Source organism: Mus caroli, chromosome 2, assembly GCF_900094665.2.
Source record: "Mus caroli chromosome 2, CAROLI_EIJ_v1.1, whole genome shotgun sequence".
Classification (NCBI taxonomy): domain Eukaryota; kingdom Metazoa; phylum Chordata; class Mammalia; order Rodentia; family Muridae; genus Mus; species Mus caroli.
In genome coordinates this window covers 155,549,296-155,570,849 of record NC_034571.1, presented here as the reverse complement: position 1 = coordinate 155,570,849, position 21,554 = coordinate 155,549,296, and the positions used below count along the sequence as shown (strand labels likewise).

At 48.7% G+C, this 21,554-nt stretch overlaps 1 protein-coding gene across 4 annotated transcripts in view; it reads right to left on the bottom strand.

The window, feature by feature from the left end:
- Window positions 1-124: 124 nt before the first annotated feature.
- The window catches only part of Pkig (cAMP-dependent protein kinase inhibitor gamma), a 71,205-nt gene continuing 49,775 nt past the window's right edge, over window positions 125-21,554 (bottom strand). For all 4 annotated transcript variants that reach the window (XM_021155784.2, XM_029474341.1, XM_029474339.1 and 1 more), the window contains 2 exons: window positions 5,110-5,283; window positions 125-799 (listed from right to left, as the gene is read on the bottom strand). In XM_021155784.2, the coding sequence (XP_021011443.1) occupies window positions 720-799; window positions 5,110-5,260 (231 nt within the window). In that variant the 5' untranslated portion in view covers window positions 5,261-5,283 and the 3' untranslated portion in view covers window positions 125-719. The remainder of the gene's footprint in view (window positions 800-5,109; window positions 5,284-21,554) is intronic.

Sequence of the window (21,554 nt, the reverse complement as noted above, 5' to 3'; positions counted from 1 at the left end):
ATGCCACATGAGGGGTTGTGCTAGTCACCACAGGATAGAGGGCAGCAGTGGGGCCCTGCAGGGTGATGATGTGGGGATGCAGAGCCCAGCTGTGCAGCTGATAGTTAAAAGAAAAGATCATAAGCCAGTCACACAAACCACCAGCATTTATTTCCTGGGCCTAAGTATCAGTCTCTTGGTATAAAGGGTAAAGAATTGGTCAGTTAGTTTTGAGTCCAAATCCTTTCCCAAAACTGGATCTGTGAGGCTCCATGAGGAAACTTAGAGCTGCATAGATCATCAGAACTGAGCTTAAAACGGCTTTCAAAACAAAAACAAAACCCAAAACCAAAACAGAAGAAAAGTGATTGTCAGCTCCCCCCTCTCTCTCTGAAAAAGTTATGTTTTTAAAAAATGTAAAAGAGGCTTTAAAAAAGGGCTAGGAAGATCTTCCCGACAGACGGCTGGCTGGAGGGTGAGTGGTGACAGGACAGTCCCTGTCCAGGTGGCAGTTGCTCACCTAGGGGCAGGGCCTGGTTCGAGCCCCGCCTAGCCGAATAAATAACATCTCATGGTGCTAGTGTCTTCAGAGTGTACCTGGGCACCGTGGGGAGGTGGGAAGAGTGGAGCCTGTGCTGTGGGTGGAGGACTTGGCTGGAGTGGGGGCCACAGAGGACTCCATGAGGCTCCAGTCCAGGCGGTACCGCAGGTCTCTTCCAGCCTTGGGACCACAGGCAGACTCAGGATGAGGTGTTCGCGTCACTGCTCTCAGGCTGGCTGCTGGCTTCCTTGTCGGGGGTACTTCCCTCTGCCTGTCCTTCTGCAGGGGAGAAAAGGAGTGTGTTTTCTTCTTTCACCCATTTACATGTGGGAAGCACAGGGGGCCTGGAAGGAGCAGCCACACTGATGACCGGGGCCAGCCTTGGAAGTAGGCAAATGGGTTCGTTAGGGAGGGCGAGAGAGGCATTTAACCTGCTCTCAGGTCTCCTTTTACCATGGGAAGGCTGCCAGGGCTGCTGGTATACTAAAACTCAGTACAGGTCAGGACTACAGACCTGCTGATCAGCATGTTCTCTCTAGAGGGAGAATGTTAAGTTCCCAGCAGGACATATGTGCTTAGCAAATGGGAGTTTCCTCAAACACCATATAGGAGCTGAAACCAGTGGGCAGCTCAGGCGTGCCCACTGTGGCCTGCACATCCTAAGGTAGAGGATACCTGACTCTGAATACCACTGGCAGCATCCAGCCCTGCTCTATTCCAGCCAGCCAGAAACATGGGCTAGAATAAGGGACAGCAGCAGGCTGGGGAACCACCTGGCCTGGCCTCCAAGTCCCTACCTGAGCTAGTCCTCACTCGCAGCTTCTCTGAAGCCCTGATGGAAGGTGGGACCAGCAGCTTCTGCCCCATGCACTTGCTAGCAGCTTGTGCTGTTATTCAACCCTCTCAGGGCCAGCATCCTCCACAGATGCTGGTTATGGACAAAACTCAACTAGTAGTGCAGTCTCAAGCCCCAGGGACCTTGGTGCCACTGAAGGTACATGTCATTCTGCCATTAGGCCCGTCTTTAAGTCTATGTTGAGCTCTGGGTCTGGAATTCTGTCAAACAGTCCACACAGCAACCTGAAGATGTGGTTAAGGTCATAACACCCATAAGGAAACAGGCTCAGAGGGGCGAGATACCTGCAACCAAAGGGGAGAGCCTGCTTACTGCTGAGCCCCACTTCTTCCTCTAAGCTGCATTCTCCTGCATTTATAGAGGCATGTTGGCAGGACGGCCTCCCATTGCCCTACACAGCAGTCTTTGGCTCTGAGTGCTCATGGAAGTAAATAGTGTGGACAGAACTTGGTACTGTGGCTCAAGTATGTGCCAATCTGAGCCTGCCTGTCCTGAAGCGGCCTCCTCTGAGGATGGGGGCTGAACCAAGATTCAGCCACAAAGTTCTCCTGGTCTCTGGAGGCCTAACACCCCTGACGTACTAGGTTCATTTGTGAAGCACCCCATGAACTGAGACCCTTTAAACTCCCCCATTGTCTCTGCTGTTTACTCCACTGCTAGAGACTGCAGGCAAGTCACTTTGTAGTAACCAACCTGTCAGGGATGAAGATATCCTGAAGAGACTCTGTCCCTCACCTTGGCTGTCAGACTATTGAAACACTGGGCCCCCAAGAAATTATATATTCCCAAGGATCTCCTGCTGAAGAAGAAAAGCCTAAGCCTGAGCCAAGCGCGGGGACTTTTCTCCAGGAAGGAGTTCTGTGACTTGCCAGCAACTGAGGATAGTGGGCCCTGGACAATGAAGGGGCAGTGATGGGCAGACCACACCTTGTGAGGACAGCCTAGGTGTGCACAACGCTGGCCTCTACTTAAACCTACCCTCATGGCAGAGCCCCAAAGATGAACTTGGAGGGAATCACCTGACCTCTCTGTCCCTCTTCCCAATGTGGCCACGCTGAATAAATTGCCTTTTGTTGTTCTTCATTTTAATTTGGCTTTTTAATTTTTTTCTTTATGTACATGAGTGTTTTGCTTGCATGTATGTTTGTGAACCACATGCATCTGTGGCACATTTGGAAATCAGATGGTACTGTATCTCCTGAAACTGGAGCTACAGATGTTGTAAGCTGCTATGAAGTGGTCTTAACCACTGAACTTAACCACCAGCTCCTAATTTGGCTCTTTTAATTGGCTTATTGAGAAGTGATGTCTGAATCTGGCTTGATGGAACGTAGGCTGTGGCCCTAAGTCCTCTCTAACAGTCATACTTCCTCTGTACCAGCCCCAACCCTCCCTTAGTTGGGGAGAAGGTCCTCTTCCATCAGTCCTGGGAGGAAAGAAACTGTTGCCCAGGGTCAGTGTACCCTCATCTCCATGGCTGGCCTCTGGCTTCTCTTCCTCTTAAGAGAGTATAGCAAATGTGTGCTCCCTGTCTGAGAAGATGACAGGCACAGACAGATGTGTGCCCTGCATGCTGTAGGACACTGATAGATCCAGCAGGCCACAAGTTTGGGGAGACCAGATAGCTAGGACACTTCTGCCTGCCCATACCCTACGGGGCCACAGTTCTGTTCCACTCAGGCTATGCATCAGCAAGGGCGTGGCAGAGAAAACTCTGGGGCCTTGGCCTGTGGGTCAGAATCTGGGGGATAGGATTAAGGCTCTGTCTTCAGCATATGAGAGTCTGCTGGGCTCAGAAATGCCTGGGGACACTTTACTGTGATGGCTTCTCATAGCTGGCCACCTTGATTCTATCAAAGGCATTCCAGTTCTCAGCAGCAGCAAGCACATTCTGTCCTCATGCCTCCCTTTTAGACATCCGTCATAGTGGCTAGCAAGTGTCATGTACTGGGAGGACCCAAATACCACAAAGACCCTCAGTAAGGCAAACGGTGTTGTAAAGGCCTGCATGAGGGACTAGTGATGGCTAAGGATGAAGGCAGGCAGCAAACAAAGCTGATGAGAGCTGAGCAGAGCACAGGAGCCTTGAAGAGCCTCTTGGCACTGTGCCCGGTGTGCCAGCTGGGCCCACGCCGTTGAGTAGGTACCCGTCACGTGCCAAACACTGCTAGTCACAGAGGGCATGAGACAGCCTGTGCTGGAACAGCTCAGTTCAGAAGGGGTGCTTACAGGGCCATGGAGATGGGAAGAAAGGGGCGCCTCTGTCAGAAACAAGCTGTGGTCTGGGAAGGCCGTAGCACTAAAAGCACCACAATGAGAAGCAACCGCCAGAAGCAGGGCCCTACAGGCCTTTGTTCCGGCTGCAAAGAGAAAGCAAAAAGTGGGAGATAAAGAGTTGGGGCTGCGGAGGGGGTGGGGAGCATTGTGTAGGTGTCCATACTTGAATAGAAAGCGGGGACCAACACAAGAAAGGCCAAAGGGCCTCAGCCTGGGAAACTTTGTGAGGCTGTGGGGGTAAGGGGCAGGGTATTCTCTCGAGGCATAGAGACTGTCATACTAATGATGGGTCATTGGCTGGGCGAGCCTAAGAAGACTCAGGTTCTCTTTACTTCGGTTAAATCTATTACATGAGAAACTGGGTCCCTGACCCCAACATCGTCCCTGTTCCGTGTTCCTAAGTCATTTCTGGGCAATAAGGACTGAGAACTCTAGACTGGGGCCGCACAGGCAAAGACAATGCTTTGGCCCAGCAAGGATCTGCTCCTGGAGTAGCACAGAGGAAGCCGCAGTGCACCATGGGAAGTGATACGGCAAGCACGGCTCTGAGCCTAAAGCAGAGAAGTCGTAGGGAAGGCTTCCCAAGGAAGGGTCTACAGCTAACTGTGGACCTAAGCTGAACAGAGGCCTCTGAGAACAGAGAAGTGAGGAGCAGGGTGTCCCGGGCAATGCTGGGTCCCCTTGGTTTCTTCATTGGGTCACTCAGCCTGTGGTCACAAAATGCCCGCCATGTAAAGGTATAACAGGGTTCCTCTCTCCTAAAACGAAAGTCAAAGACATGAGGCCTCTGAGAGTGATGTGGCTGGGGGCACACTAGCTAAGCAGGCCTCTGGGAGCATCTGGGGTTGTTGTAGACAGAGGTAACAGTGAGTGCAGTGAAGGCCCCCACAAGGAGGCCCTGACCCTTTATAGAGAAGCAGACAGAGATGGGCAAGTGGGGAAAAGTGAGTAGGGTGTGGATGGACCCCAAGGCCAGGCAGGCTAGCCAGCAGGGCATGACTCCTGGGGAGCACTGAAGAGTAGCTTGGCTCTGAGATGTTACCATAGAGTCTGGGACAGAAGGCTGACAGGACAGGACAGGCTAACTAATCCTGCTGTCTGCTGTGCAGGAAGGGCATGAAGTCCAAGTGAACAGCAGGTAAACATGGTGGCTGTGCAGATGTGGAGAAGCTAAGGCATGGAGCACTGGGAGTTAGGATCCATTACAGAGATCTAACAGGACTTGTTGGAGTTGGGGCAGGAAAAAGGGGAAAGGCCCCAGCTACTCATCAGAGCCCTTGGAACCAGGACGCTGGCACTCTATCCTAGACATCGGCTGGACTCTGCCAACAGTCGCAAACAGCCTCAATTAAGATGCAGCTGCTTCCCTGAGGAAGGTGTAGGGCCTGGAGGCTAGCAAGAGCTAGCAAACTACCTCCCCAGCTGCCCACCAGGATGTGGGGGCACTAGCTCTGACCTGCTCCCTCAAGTGCAAGCTCGCCCATGTCTCCAGCGAGCTTCCGCACACTCACGGCCTCCGAGTCACCCTGGATGTCAGGGACTGCATTCCGACGGCCTGTCCGGTCGCAGGAGATGAAGTCCGAGTAGGAGGACTCGACTTCCATCATGCCTGTCGCATCGCTCCTCAGGCCTGTTGGGACAGGAGCAGAAGTGAGACACTGACGTCCTTTGTAACTCCACAGTTAGACAACTTCTACCCACGTCTTACAGAACGAGCATGAAGTCAGGCATGGTGGTGCATTTTAATCTTAGCACTTGAGAGGCAGAGCTCTGTGGCTCTAGGCTAGCCTGGTCTACCTAATCAGTTATAGGACAGCAAAGGCTACATAGAGAGACCCTGTTTTATTTTTAAAATTAAGAAATAAAAAACCAAAAGGAGGCAGGGGGAAGGGAGGAGAGGAGGGAGAGAGGAAGGGAGGGAGGACAGAGAGATAAGCCATGCATGAGGGTCAGGAAGATGGCTCAGTGGGTAAAGGTGCTTGCCACTAAGCCCCAGACACCATGTGCTAGAAAAACAGAACGAACTCCTGCACATTCTTTTGTGACCTTCATACCTGCACTGTGTACCTTGTGTGTACACACACACACACACACACACACACAGAGCAAAATAAATGTGAAAACATGTAAGACCATGCATTCCATCTTGATTCAAAGTCCAGCTGATGGGCAGCTTGCCCCACACCATGTGCCCAGCACTGTCTAGGGTACAGAGGGAGCACCTCAAGCCGGCATCGCTCCCACCTCACAGAGCTTAGAGTTCACCACACACTGGGTCACTTAGCTCATGACTGCATGTTCAGGGCTTCAAGGGCGCTAGAGGGATGGCCAGGACCCAAGCAGGACTCAGAGATGGAAAGTAGCACATCAGCCAACAGCCAAGGATGTACGGGAAGAATCTGGGCATGGTAGCTTCCACCTGAAACTCCAGCACTGAAGAGACTCAGGCAGGAGGACTGCTGTGAGCTCGAAGCCAGTCTGAGCTACACAGTTGAATAGTGATCTCTGGGATAAAAGAATGAAACCATGTCTCAAGTAAAATTATAAAATGAAGAGAGGCAAAAATTATAAAATAAAAAAAGGCAGGAAGAAAGAAAGGGGGTACAAGGAGTGCCTACGGAAGGGAACAGGCAAGGAGTGCCTAAGGAAGGGAACAAGCAAGGAGTGCCTACGGAAGGGAACAGGCAGGTACTGAGGCTCTGAGGAAGGAAGATGGGGTGGAGCAGAGCAGAAAGGACGCGCATGAGGGACACTGACAGGGAAGACGCACCCTGGAGGGGTTTAGGTAAGACCATGAAGACAGCTGTGGATGGGGTAGGTTAGGCTTCTGGGGAGGTCAGAGGTGACAACACAACAGGGACCAAGCAGACACCAACCTGGGTCCTAGACACAACCTGGAAAACAAATATGTGGGCAGCTTCTGTCTGACAGGGAGTTTTGGTTTCTGACTTTAGTCAGGTGGTAGAAGGAGGCGTGGCTATTGAAATGGGACCCAGGGGGAAACACTTGGGACACCAGATGGATGGAAAGCAACCGTTCAAGGGTTCATTCAGTCCCTGCTGGCTTCAAGCTCCCATGAGCCCTCCAAAGGCGTGAGACCAGGAATGTCCCTGTGGGGGACAACAGTCTAGAGTGAAGAGAACCATGGTTCTAAGGAAGGAACTCGGTAATTATACAGGGACCAGACCATACATTAGATTTCATAGCCAATTCTCTGGAGCAAAGACCCTGCCCCTCTTTGGGTTTCCAAATGAGGAGAAGCAAAATTCTGTGTAAGGAAGTGCCCTCTGCACCCAGCAGATGGCGCTCTCCGCCTGTCTTTCTTAGCTGTGGGGCGCGAACTCCTGGAAGTGGTTTCTTCTGCTGCCCACTCTGCCTCCCCTTCCTCTGGGGAAACTGTTCAAAGCCTCGGCAGAGCAGAATGGCCTGTTGCGATGGTGATGACACTCTACAATGATGAGACTGCAGCACAAAGAGTGGTGAGGACAGTCACCAGGCGCTTGCTCACGTCCATCACTCTCAATGGCCCCACCCCGTAGATAAGCACTGTGTGTGTGTAGCTTTATAACTTGACTTGGAAAGGTCTCAGGCCGGTCCAGGCCGATCCATCCTCAGGCTCAGATGTTTCCCCAGGTGACACCAGCTGCCCAGGTGGGTCAAACCGTGGGCAGCCCATACCATCTGCTGTAGCCTCTTTGCTCAGCTCTTTTCCAGCGAGAACGTCAGTTCCAATGAAAAGGGATTTGTGTCTGGATTGTCAATGCACCAGACTGAGAGACCTGATCTTGGCAGCTGAGCCAAACCCACTCTGCTGCTTTCTTCCAAGATGCTGGGCTCGGCACCTGCTACAGAGGAATGCGCTATAAATACACCTGGATCACACAGCTTTTCATCCACCCACCTGCCCACCCACCCATCCTCTCCTCCATTCCCTATCTGTGGGATGACAGAATGACCCCAGGGACTGCAGGGAAGGCTCTGACTGCCAGAGTGCTCCACCGTTGTTGCTCTCTCCAGGATCTGACACCAGAAGATTAATTACCTGCTAAGCCACCTGCTGGCCTCTCACTAGGACAGACTCCCTAGGGCTCTAACCTTGCTCTTGCTATGTCTGACCTTTGAGCCACCCTGGCAGAAAGCTGATGCTGTTGGCACTGCCAAGTCCCAAACCCAATCCTGGAAAGCATCCATCTTCATTCATCCTTAGGGACCATGGCTCCAAACACAGCTCTGGGGAGTTTTCCAACTCAACACACAAACACTCAAATTTACTGTCTTCCATGACTGTGGTCTTCACACTACGGTGGCCTAGGCCTAGAATTACAGCTACTTGATGCCAAGGGAGGATGACCTTGGGTCCAGATAGCCTGAGGTACATAGCAAGATGCCATCCCAACAGACAGACAGACAAGCATGAGAAAAATGTTCATTTATGCTGGAAGTGAAATAAAATCATATAGTCATATATGAGTAACTTTTTTGTTTGTTTGTTTGTTTGTTTTTCAAAACTGCTTCTCTGTGTAGCCCTGGCTGTCCTGGAACTGTAGACCAGGCTGGTCTCAAACTTAGAGATCCACCTGCCTCTGCCTCCCCGGTGCTGGGATTAAAGGTATGAGCTACTACAGTCTGGCTTTCCTCAAACTCGGGATCCTCCTGCCTCCACATCCTCCAACAAATCCTACCAGTGTGCACAAGGCCACCACAGCCAGCAAGATTGATTTTTAAGTATATATATATATATATTACTCTACATTTTTGAGACTGGGTCTCATGCAACCCAAGCTGGCTTTGAACTCAAAACATAAACAAGGCTGGCCTTAAACTCCTGATCTTCCAGCCTCTATTTCCCAACTGCTGAGATAATATGTACCATACCTGACTTACCTTTTCAATCTTCTTTTGGGAAATGGCTTTGTTTTTATTTTTATTAGTAGTACTGGAGATGTGACCCAAGGTCTTCTGCATGCTAGGCAACTGTTCTATCATTCAACTACACTCTAGCCCATAATTTATCAATTATGTGTGGATGAGAAATAAAACTCAAAAGGCACAAATGGAAAGATGCAAGGCCTGGGTGTCTCCACGTACTCCAGACACTCTCCCCCAGCACACTATATCTTGGGTCCTTCCAGAAATGTCTGTGTGATACACAAAACCCCTCCCTTCTTTCTTATGTCTTTTGTAAAGAAATTTCTCATTTGTCCATTTCTTCATCTATTACTGTGTGTCCATGGCATGAGTGTGGGTGTGTGGGAGCACGATGCTTCTATGGAGATCAGAGGACCTCTTTGGGGAGCCTTCCTGTGTACTCTAGGGTCTGAACTCAGGTTGTCAGGCCTGCAACGCAAGAGCCTTTCCCCCACTAAACCATTTTACTGGGCATCTCTCCTTTTCTTTTTGAGAAAGGGTCTCACACTGTGGACCAGGCTGGGCTGGAACTCACTATATACCCTAGGTGGGCCTCCAACTCACAGCAATCCTCCTGCCTCAGCTTTGCAGATGCTCGGATTATAGGCATGCACTATCATGACTGGCCAAAATTTTTTCTTTTTCATCTTTTCTTCATCCAAGCATATGTCTTAGAAACAAATCCAAATTACCCTGAAACTCTGTGCAACGATTATATCAAAACACTACAAACATATCCAAAGTCCACCCAGCCCCCGGTTAGCAGCTGCAGGATCCTCTGTAGGGAGGCACAGCTGCAGACTTGATTTAATTACCCTCCCCAAAGACCTGGAGTTTCTTCCCTTAAAAGCAGAGCGGCCACATCAAAGGCTCTGTGCTCTCCATCCCAGGCCCCTCCAGATGCTCTTTTATCTTCCCTCCCATTTCAAGCCACCTTGTGCTGCTAAATCAAAAGCCCTGAGTGGACCACGCTCAGCCGCATGCTTCGCACGACAGACTTTATTATACAGATTCAAGAGTTTAAAGACCACTTTCATTCTTCTGTAGTCTCCTTCCCCGAGAGTGAACACCATTGCTCTTGTCTTTGTACCCTCAAGGCTGTTCCAGTGCCTGCACGCAGTGGGTACTTCATACTTACTGAATTTAAAACTAACTATTAATAGCCTGAGTCCTCCTCCTGAGTGGCCAGGTTGGGTCACTGACAGCACACTGTGCAACACAAGTCCTCTAGCCTCCACTTGAGAAATGAGGAAATTGAAGCTGGGGAGTGGAGCGACTTCTCAGCTCATCTCCGTTCCTCTCAGCTGGCCTGCACTCACGCTGTCCTTCACACTCTCCACCTCTCTGTCCCATGGTCTGCCCATCCACTCACTCAGCATCGACTCTCTCGTGCTGAGGTGAGACACCTGGGTGACACCATTAGGAACAGCAGCATTGTCTTCCTTTCTGGGCAAGGAGCAACCTCAATTGTTGCCTGAGAGAAAACTCTATGGCCCTCAGCTCTGGCCTCCTCTTAGTTTCCTCTCTCATGGGTTTCCTGCACAGGACTCAACTTGGGTACATAGGCCTAAGCACCCTGGTCTCCTAAACCTGCCCTTTTCCCACACAAGCTGGCCTACCTCTACCTCTGGCTCCCTCTCAGGTCCTCCTTCTCTGCTGGCACGAGGGACACTCAGGAAAGTAGTCAGGCTTGTGGCAGCACCTGACTCAGAACTGTTCAATGACTGAGAGAGTAAAGCAAAGCTGAGCGTGGCTGTGCATGCCTGCAATGCTAGCGCTCAGGGGATGGAGGCAGGAGGATCAAAAGTGTAAGGGCATTCTTAACTATACAGTAAATTCAAAGCCAGTCCGGGCCACAGGAGACCCATAAAGAGCGACATGCACACTGATCTGCTCATACCTACTGACACAAAAATGTTCTCGATAAACAGTCACCAACATGGGGGTCTGTGTTGCTTTCTCGGCCCTGGCCCACTGCACATCTCCAGCAGAGAAGCAGTTTGGATGCACTCAGGAAATGACAGGGCCTGGTCCATAGCAGGTGCTTCTGAGTTCGAGGCCAGCCTGGTCTACAGAGTGAGTTCCAGGACAGCCAGGGCTATACAGAGAAACCCTGTCTCGAAAAAAAAAAAAAACAAAAAACAAAACAAACAAAACAAAAGGTGGGAAGGTCCAAAGAGGTATGGAGAGTTGAAGTGAGAGGCACTCCAGAGACCATCTAGAAAAGACTGTTGTTACTTGGAAAAACTAAAGCTCAAAGAAGATTGCGAGAGGGTCACCTTCAATTCCAGGAGGCAAAGGTGACATCACCAGTTCAGGGACTGCAGGTGTGCTGTGGGGAACTCATCAAATGCCTCTGTCAGTCAGCCTCCCCTCTTACCGCCTGGGACACACTGGCTATCACCCTTTGTCCCTGCACTTGGGAAGAACCAAAGCACCCTGAAGTTCATGGGCTGAAGTGAAGATGAGGTGAGATATGGGCTCAGAGGGGCTGGAAAGTTCCATGAGACATGAGAAGCACCAATTAATAAACCATTGCTGTGCCCCACTGTGGCTGAGCTATCAGTAAACCTTCCCTTCTGACATTTCACTTGACTCCTTTGTTTACTCTCTCTCTCTCTTGTTTTTTTTTTGTTTTGTTTTATTTTTTTGTTTTGTTTTTCGAGACAGGGTTTCTCTGTATAGCCCTGGCTGTCCTGGAACTCATTCTGTAGACTAGGCTGGCCTCAAACTCAGAAATCCGCCTGCCTCTGCTTCCCGAGTGTTGGGATTAAAGGCATGTGCGACCTCTGCCCAGCTACTCTCTGTTTAATGGTGCTGCAGAGAGCCAAAACCCTACCCCTCCTTCTCCTGTGCTTTTGCTGCTAGGTGAACAGACATTCCACCAGTTGGCATCCTGGCCAGCATGGGCACTATTTACCTGAGAGACCTAGCTCAGAGGCTGCTGAACTGCTGTAGACTCTAGGGTAGAGGGAACAAGGGATGGACCCTGTGCCGCAACAGCAGTAAAAGTCTGACCCTACCCTCACGGTCCTCAGACTCCCAGAACCCCGCTCCTCTCCTAGCTTCCTTTTTCCCATCTGAACAATAATGGAGTCTGATCTCTAAGTCTCTTCCAGCCTGGACATTTCATTGTCTATGGCGCACCAGAGATGCCAGGCACCTTGTCAGGTGTGAGGTACACACTGGAGACAAGATTTACAATCTGACACAAGAAAAAGCACTGCATGGGTATGTTAATTGACCATGGCAGATTCTAATACTGGCTATGGAAGGAGAGGAAAGGGCTCTCCAGTGGTATATGTGGTTCAGTTAAAGGTGGGAAGGTCGCTGGTCGGTGGTGGCGCACGCCTTTAATCCCAGCACTTGGGAGGCAGAGGCAGGCGGATTTCTGAGTTCGAGGCCAGCCTGGTCTACAGAGTGAGTTCCAGGACAGCCAGGGCTATACAGAGAAACCCTGTCTCGAAAAAAAAAAAAAAACAAAAAACAAAACAAACAAAACAAAAGGTGGGAAGGTCAGAGAAGAAGTTTTGGGGTAAAACTGAAAAGAAAGAAAGGGGGGAAAAGGTGGAGAGCCAGGCGTGGAGACATCTGACTATAATCTTAAACCTTGAAAGAGGCATGAACACTCCCAGATGTTCATGGCCAGCCTGGTCTGCACATAGAGTTACACAGGAAGACCCTGTCTCAGAAACCAGATGAACAAACTAACAACCCTCCCTCACACAAAATGAGGGTGGCGGGGTTGGAGAGAGGGCTCAGTGGTTAACAGCAATGGCTGCTCTTCCAGAGGTCCTGTTCAATCCCCAGCATCCACGTGGTGCTCACAACCATCAACAAAGGGGTCTGATGCCCTCTTCTGGTCTGCGGATATATATGCAGCAGAGCACTCAGACGAAGATGATGAAGAAGAAAAGGAGAAAGGAGAAAAAAAGGAAGAAGGAAGAAGGAAGAAGGAAGAAGGAAGAAGGAAGAAGAAGAAGAAGAAGAAGAAGAAGAAGAAGAAGAAGAAGAAGAAGAAGAAAATGAATAGTCCAGGCAGAGCCAACAGCCAATGTGTCTAATAGCTTCTGTCTCAGCCTGTGCTCCATGGGCTGCTGGACACCAAAGTTCCCTGCCTTACCCCGGAAGTCTGGGGAACTCAGGGATTTGGATGCTTACAGGGAACCTGACCTTGAATACCCAGGCTAGAAGAGAGAAACCAAACTTGCTATAGGTGCTTGCTCTGGTCCCCACAGGATGGCATCTTCCTCAGGTCTCTCTGCTGCTTTCCTGGGCTATGTAGACTGAAGAAACCCTGGGCTGTGCCAAGAGCTACAGTCTAAGTCTGCAGCTTAGTCCCCATTGCTAGGGCAGATTCCATTACAACTCCTAATTGCTTTCCAAATAAATTTGAAAGGTCATTTCCTGTTTTTTTTTTCCCTTCTTAAAAAGATGAAATATGTTGCAGAAGTTACAGAAAAAGCAATCAGACTTTTTTTTTTTTTTTTAAACAGAGAACATGGGGTACAAGAGTATAAAATCCTGTTTCTTAGAGTGGACAAAACTGCCCAGCATCTCTAAGGCCAGAACGAGCTTAGACACCTAACAGAAAGGCCAGGGTCTAGGGTCTACTAAACCAACAGTTCTCCAATCATCTCTGTGAAGGAACCTGGCCACCAGGGCTGGCATCAAAGTGCTCCCTAATGCCCTTGAGCACATGCAGTGCCGAGCCCCACAGTGTTTAGTACCTGTGCAGAGAGCACCCCTGGGCGAGGCTTTGATCAGAGGCACATGGAGAGCCCAGACTCTGCTGGTCAGAAATGGTGCAATGGGAGGAAGGGGTAGGGTGCTGTGCAGGCAGGGCCATCGGTGACTTCTGCACTGCTAGGGACGGGGCACTTTTCTTACTTCTCCAGTCATGTTTCCCACAGCGTGTCCTGACACCACACCCTCTGGGCCTCCTGTTCCACCGGGACCAATGTTAGAGCTTCTCCCCCAAACCTCAGTCCTGGGACCTTCCTTTAAATACTCTGCCGAGAGCCCCCAAAACATTTCAAACTCTCTTAGAACGTGTGGATCTGCCCACTTTGTGTATCACACTGGGCTTCCTCATCAACACAGCGAACCTCATGTGCAAGCTATCAGCTCACCCCTCCCAGCTGCCTTCCCCTTGCCAGCCTCCCCTGTTCACACGTGGCTGGAGCTGATAGCTGGGAGCCTTTCTTGATCGTCCTCCTCTGCCACCTGCAGTTTGTCACCAGGTTCCATCGATTCTGCTTGCAAAACAGTTGCAGTGTGCCAACTGCCTACCCGCTAAGTGCTATCTATGCAGAGGCCCTTGACCCCAAAACAATTTTCCATTTAGAGTTGTTCTTGAAACAGAAACTGGGCTGTGGGATTCCTCTGCTCCATTCAACATCAACAAAACCCTAACCTCCCCGGTCAATCCTGCTGTCCCACTCTGACCTCACCCCTCTGTCCTTCCCTTCTACTTTCTTCATGGTCTAGTTTCGTTCTGTCATGCTGGACCCTCTAATGCTCAAATCTAATGTAATTCCTGACCTTTCTAAGCCTCTTCCCTCTGCCTGAAGCACTCTTGGACACTCTCAGCTCCTGTACACTGTAGACAGGTGGCACCCAGGCCTGGGGTTCTTAAAGGTTACTGCTTTGAGGTCTGCAGACTCAAAACCACCAGGGTTCCTGTCTCACTGTCTAAGTCAATAAGGCCTGGTGCCTGGAGGCTAACACAGTGGACATAACTAGGGTTTTGGAGGCTGTTTGTCCCCAGTGTGGCCCTTTATGGTGTTGGCCAATTTACCCGACCAAGGGACAACCAAGAAACATGGGTGCTAATACTGAATGTGGCTGTGGGATTCTCAAAGTTGACAGCAGAGGTCCAGGTGGTCTCTCTCTGACTGTATATCAAGTCTAAGACAAAGAAATCATTATTGTGGCTATTTTGCTACAGACATGGGAGGTTCAGAGAGGTTCGTAGCTTGTCCAAGGTCACACAGCATACGTGGAACAGGAGCTAGTCTGTAATGTCTGTAACTGGGCTAACACATGGAAATGATCTACAATGGGCACTAGTGTCTAATAAGATTTTTTGAAGAGTCTCTTTCCTTTGTCTTTTTTTTTTTTTTTGGTCCCCAGCCACCCCAGTCTCTAGCCTCAAAGAAAGAATTTCAAAAAGTAGAGCAGGAAACAGGGAAGGCGCATGAAAATATTCTACTGTGCTCGCCAACACAAACACCAGATGCACTCACCACGCTTAAGCAAAGTTCTCTGCTGAATTTTCTCACTTGTAGTTTCTGGTTTCGAGTCAAAGTCTCATAATGTATCCCAGGCTGGCCTCAAACCTCTGATTCTCCTGCCTCAGCCTCCCTCGTGCTAAGCGTATAGGCTGATACCCCATAACTAACCCTCTTCATTGAATTTTGTGCTGGAGATCAAATTCTTCAGTCTTTTCGCTGATGTTTGGTTGAGTCTATGAATTTGCCTCAAAAATTTTTAATTATTTATTCAATTCACTTTACATCCCAATATCAGCCCCTCCTTACCCCACCTGCCTCAAAATTCCTAATCCACAGCAATAGAAAAAAACAACAACAACAATTTGGGATATCAATTTTAAAGCCCCACCCTCTTAGCGACTATGCTCTACCCAGCAGGGCTGTACTGTGACTTATGTGGGTAGGGGCTACCATCGGTGGTTCTAAGGGGCCACTGGGATGAAGCAGAAGTCTTGATAGATCTCTTAGAGGCCAGGCACACTTCTCCCCAGCTCTTTTGCCATTTGTGTCTTTTCTATCTTAGTTGGGGCTCAGCTTCGAAGCAGAATTTCCAGAAAGGGGCAGCCTCCCTCTTCCATGGAGGGAGGGGCAGGAAGGGAAAGTGAAATCACTTCCAGGCAGGCTTGCCAAGGTCCCAGGCTGGGCTAAGCTCTAGCTCTGTTGGTATCAGGTGGGTGCCTCTGGGGACAGTTCCCCAACCTTAGGGGTCCCACGTGCAAACGAAAGGGAAAGCAGCCACTTATCTCTGTAGTAATTCTGCAACGTATCTACAAGTTGTTTGGCACTCTGCCTAACACACTGACATCTAAAAAGCTGGGAGTGTAACTGGGTGACAGACCGCTGGCCTAGCATAACACAGTCCTGGGCTGAAGTACCATCAAGAAAATACAGAAGGGGCTTAATTTAAATCCTTTTGGATGCTTTATGAGCTGGCTTTAGAACTGACTTCTTTTCTTCCTTCTCTTCCATTTCCTCCTCTTTCATTTTTGGGAGGTGCTGGGGATTCAACTTAGGGCCTTCCATATATCACTGAGCCATTCCCTAGTATCTGATGTCTAACGTAAAATGAAGGATGGTGTCTGACTCTAGGATGAAGTTAGGGGGCCTCAGACAGCATCCACCTGGCTCTCCTAGGATACCTGTCTCCTGCAGTTGAGAAATACAGGAAACCAGAGGCTGCCACACCATGAGGAACTCACACTCTGGGAAGTGAGCACATGAAGAAGCCTGAGCTGCATGGGTGGCGATGCAGCTGTCAGTCAGTGACTCCTGCACAGCCCTTGTTAATCCAACTCCAGGCAGTAGCTATGTGTGCCAGACGCACACTGTCCCAAGTCCTGCCTGCAGCAGCCAGGAGAGAAAGTAAGTTACCACTGCTGCTGCACTTGTGGGAATGTGGTGACGTGTCACGCAACACTGTAGAGTCAGCGCAAAGGAGTCGCTTCCGGTTTAGGCTTCCTCTCCAGCTCCTCTAAGAGTCCTGTCAAAGTCACCCCAAAATACACTGAGAAGGATGAAAAGAAACAAGATAGTATTATCTCTCTAATAGTCATGCATTCATCCAGAAAACTCACCGATCACTCACTGAGTACCAGATTTGTGACTACATGCTGTGTGCACAGAACAGCCAGACACAAGTATGGCCTTACTGGGGCTGGTGAGCTGGCTCAGTAGTTAAGAGCGCCGACTGCTTTTCCAAAGGTCCTGAGTTCGAATCCCAGCAACCACATGGTGGCTCACAACCATGCATAATGAAATCTCATGTTCTCTTCTGGAGTGTCTGAAGATACACTATAGTGTACTTACATATAATAAATAAATATATAAATAAATACTTTTTAAAATAAATATGGCCTTAAAGAAGCTCAAGGTCTAGCGAGGGAGACTGACTGAAAATACCTTAACTCTTCACAAATTACAGCACAAGAGGCACACAGTAGGATTGCTAGAAGCACTGGGTGTGCTTTCAAACTCCCTCAGTAGGCCGGGCGTGGTGTCGCACGCCTTTAATCCCAGCACTCGGGAGGCAGAGGCAGGAGGATTTCTGAGTTCGAGGCCAGCCTGGTCTACAAAGTGAGTTCCAGGACAGCCAGGGCTATATAGAGAAACCCTGTCTCGAAAAACCAAAAAAAAAAAAAAAAAAAAAACCAAACTCCCTCAGTAGGTCTGCAAATGACAGGCAGGGTGGGGCACTGGTACAATGTCCCTTCTTGACATTTTACTGATGGGGGGCATGACAATCTATATACCTGGTAAGGGGGAAGAGTTTAGGAATATTTCAGGATATCATATATAAACCTTTAAAATGTCACAAGTGTTGGCAGCTAGGAGATAGCAAAAAGGAATAGACAGAATGACAGAGGACCTGGCACCTTCCTCGGGTCTCTGTGTCTGAGCACACTTGTACATATATACACACATAAATAAATCTTATAAACCCTCCTGCCTCTCGCCTACATCAGTTCCAGAGTGATCTAGATCAGAGACATGCTCAGAGCTTCTTAGCTAATAAGACCATCTTTATTGTTGTTTCAAGACAGGCTTTCTCTGTGTAGCCCTGGCTATCCTGGAACTTGCTTTGTAGATCAGGATGGCCTCGAACTGAGAGATCTTCCTGCCTCTACCTCTGGAGTGCTAGGATCAAAGGTGTGTGCCACCACTGCCCTAAGACCATCTTTAAACTGCATTAGAATCAACTTTCATGTCTCTATTTCCTGGGGATGGCCGTAGCCACAGCAACAAAATGCTCAGATTATTACTCTAAGTGTCAAAGCCCTCATTGGGAGACACAAAGTAGATTAGGAGTCGCATGAGACCTGGGAGGGAACAAGAGGGGGATGGCAAAAGGGTGCAGGGTTTCTTTGTGGGTGGTGGAGACGTCTGTCTATCTAGCTGTGAGGGGCACTGACTTATATCCTTCAGTGGGTGAACTATGTGGTATGTAAATTCATAAAGCTATAGGAAGAAAAGCACCCTATCTAGTTCTGATGGAAAGAACCCTGCTCCTGCAGACACTGGTGCACAGGTGCGGTAGGCCCTAAGCCTTCCTCAGGACTCTAGATCACTCCTGTGAATGTAGTTTCTCATATAGGCGATCACACAGAACTTTCTCAGGATCACAGTGTCTGGGCTCTAAGCCTTATGCAAAACAGTTCCTTGCCTTTTCCCTAAAAATAAGGCAGGTGAGCAGCTGTGCTTTAGTTACACACTTCTGCCTGCCTCACTGGCTGTGTAATCTATGGCAAGACACACAGACTCATACAACAGTCAGTTTCTCCACACGTAAAACGACAGCACCCACTTTCTTAGGGCATTATGAGGGTTAAATATGACAGCATGCAAGGTGCATTTAACGGTACCCATGGCAGTGCATGTCAGATTATTTTGTTTTTCGAAGCAGCGTTTCTCCTCCCTCCCTCCCTCCCTCCCTTCCTTCCTTCCTCCCTCCCTCCCTTCCTTTCTTTTTCTTCTTTTTGTTGTTATTGTTTTGTTTGTTTGTTTGTTTTTGAGACAGGGTTTTTCTATGTAGCCCTGGCTATCCTGGAACTCACTCTATAGATCACTAGTCTCAAACTCACAGAGCTCGTCCTGCCTCTGAGCGCTCTGATTGAAAGTGCACGCCACAATGCTCAGCCCCAGCATAGTTCTTGCCATTACAATGCTTACAATGCACACAGCATTGTTGCCCACACAGTCCTTGCATGGACTCAAACCCGTAAACTCATGTCATGTTCAAAGCACTTAGGGGTTGAGTAGGGTGAGCTGGGTTGTACATTTTGTGAGGGGAGTCGGGAACATCCCACAGAGTGGCGTGAGCTTCAGCAATATGAAGTCACCTATCTCAGCTCACCCATGATCCTGTCACCTGGAAGTTCAGATGGACTAAGTACAGGGGATTATTTCTAGATGAAAAGTTATCAAATTAAACACATTTGACAATCTAAGGAAAACTATGGGCATATCCCAAGAAAATATGTATCTGTAAGCATCAAGGAGTGCCCATGACTCTAGGAACCCTGGTGTCCTTGGTCTTCCCACAAAGCTCCGCAGTGTAATGTGCACGGGGCTCTGGCCCTCGATGTTCTAAAAGCAGCTGGAGCAGAGGCTAACCCTCCTAAACTCGGGTTGGGTGGAAAAACATTCTGGGGACGAACAGTTGCAACCAAGTCACTGCAAATATGCATCTCGGGGATTCCCAGAGGCCCTGGGTCAGAAGAGGACACAGCCTGGGGTTCTGGGAAGCAGCTGGCAGGCAGGGTATACAGGATGATAAGCAGGAGGAGAGCTCTATTCTCATGGGGCCTTCCCACTAGAGACCCTGGCTCTGCAAGTAGAGAAGAGTCTCAGTGGAGGGGTTGGGAGGTAGAAATCCCCCAAATCCTGGGATTACTAGAAAGCAGAAGAGAAAAAAGGCAGTAGATTCTGCCCTGATTGCAAGAAGATGGTGCTGAGAGGAGGTGGGAGGGGTGGGCTGTGGGGAAGAAGCCGAGTCACGAGCTCCACTTTACATGATGCCGAGGGAGCAAAGCACAGACCTTCCGAGTCTTGGGTTCTTTACCTGTAAAAACAGTCCCCGTGGAGGACTGCCGCCAAAGGAAAGAAAATGGGTGCCACTTTCTCTAAGTCCTTTACTTCTGCGGCTGTGGAGAAGCACGGGACAGGAGTGCAGGGTGAGAATCGGAAGCTTTCTCTGCCAAGAGTTCAAAGCCTGGTCTTACTACACAGTTCGGGGAGACTGAACCTCTTCAAACCCCTAATTCTTTGCCTGTGAAATGGGGATAACAACTTCCCCACATGGCTCAACTAGAACCTAAAAATAGTGAGTGGATAGTGCTTGGCTCAGATAAGACATTCAAGGCAGGAATTACTTTCACCCAAAAAGTGAAGTAAAATCCACTTTTGAATAATTGAAAAATGAAAGGCATAGAGTTGGAGTGAAATGAAATCTTGCTTGTGCCACTTTCTGTGCCACTTTTTTGTTTGTTTGTTTGTTTTGTTTTGTTTTTTTCAAGACAGGGTTTCTCTGTGCAGTCTTGACTGTCCTGGAACTCACTCTGTAGACCAGGCTGGCCTCGAACTCAGAAATCTGCCTGCCTCTGCCTCCCGAGTGCTGGGATTAAAGGCGAGCGCCACCACGCCCGGCTGCTTTCTGGCTTTTGATCATTGGCCAAATGCTGTGATTTCTAGAAGCCTAGGGTTCCCACTCCGTAAACCACAGATAATAACGTGAGTAGCTGAGTAAGATGTCAGGAAGAACATGGCCCATGATGCATTCTTATTTCTGTGCTAAAGTGTAAACCATTTTCTAGATGGCAAAACAGCTCAACAGGGTTGAATGATGGCTTCCAATGAACTGGATAGATGTTTAAACCTTTTCAGCATTATGGTGTTAAAATTCAAAAGTAAAACATACATATTTAAATTTTAAATTGCCTAAATGGTTACCACATTCAGCTAATTGTGTATCCATCACCCCACTTTTGTGAAGAGGCCTCTAAGACCTGTTCTCTTAGTGACTGGCAAGAACCCAACACTTTATTACAACAACAGTTGTCACTCTGTATATTAGCCTTGTAATTGTCATTCATTTTATAACTGCAAGTTTGCAGCCTTTGGCCAACACCATCTCATTCCTTGGCCCCTCACTCTATTTCTCTGAGTTCTTTAAATTCCACACAGAAAGGCAAGCATGTGGTACTTCTTTTCCTCTGCTTGCTTGTTTTACCCAAGATAATTATGTCTTCCATGTCCATCCTTGTTACAACCTACAGTCTATCCTTCCATTTTAAGTAATATGCATGTATATACGACACATGACACAAACTCAATCTCTCTCTCTCTCTCTCTCTCACATACACACACACACACACACACACACACACACACACACACACACACTTTTCTTTACCCGTTCATCTGTCACTGGACACTTAGCTGCTTCCACATCCTGGCTACTGTGAACCATGATGCTGTGGTGAACTTGGACTGCAGACATCTACTTAGGAGACCAACTTTATTTTCTTAGAGAAATACACGGGAGTTTCTAGATCCTGTGGTAGTTCTATTATTAATCTGGGGTGTTATTTTATTTTTGAGATAGTCTCACTATGTACCTCAGCCAAGCCTCAACCTCACAGCAACCCTCCTACCTCAGTCTCCGGAATGTTAGCATTATAGGTGTGAACCACCAAACCTGGCTACTTTTAATTTTTTGAGAACCTTTCCAGTTCTCTATAACAGCTATGCTAATTTACATGCCAACAATAAGGAACAAGCGCTCTGAGTTTCTGAGCCTTTTACAACAGTGCTCTGAACACATATGAAGCAGCTAATTCGCTTACTTTAAGTTGCATTTCTCTGATGACTGTAGGCTGACATTTGTCAGCCATTTGTATGTTATCCTAAGGAAACTAATTATTGGGTGGAGCAGCACAAACTTGTAGTTCCAGCTCTAGGGTTGTAAAGGCAAGAGCACTGTGATTAAAAGGCTAGCCTGGGCTAACATAAAGCCCTGTCTCAAGAAAGCAAAAAAGGAAAAATTTAAAAGGCCAGGTATAAGAGCCATGTGTATAGCACATGACTCGTGCCACTATTTGGAAGCAGGAGGCAGAAGATGGGTAATTAAGGTGGCCAGGCATGGTGGCACACGCCTTTAATCCCAGCACTTGGGAGGCAGAGGCAGGCGGAATTATTTTTTTTTTTTTTTTTTTTTGGTTTT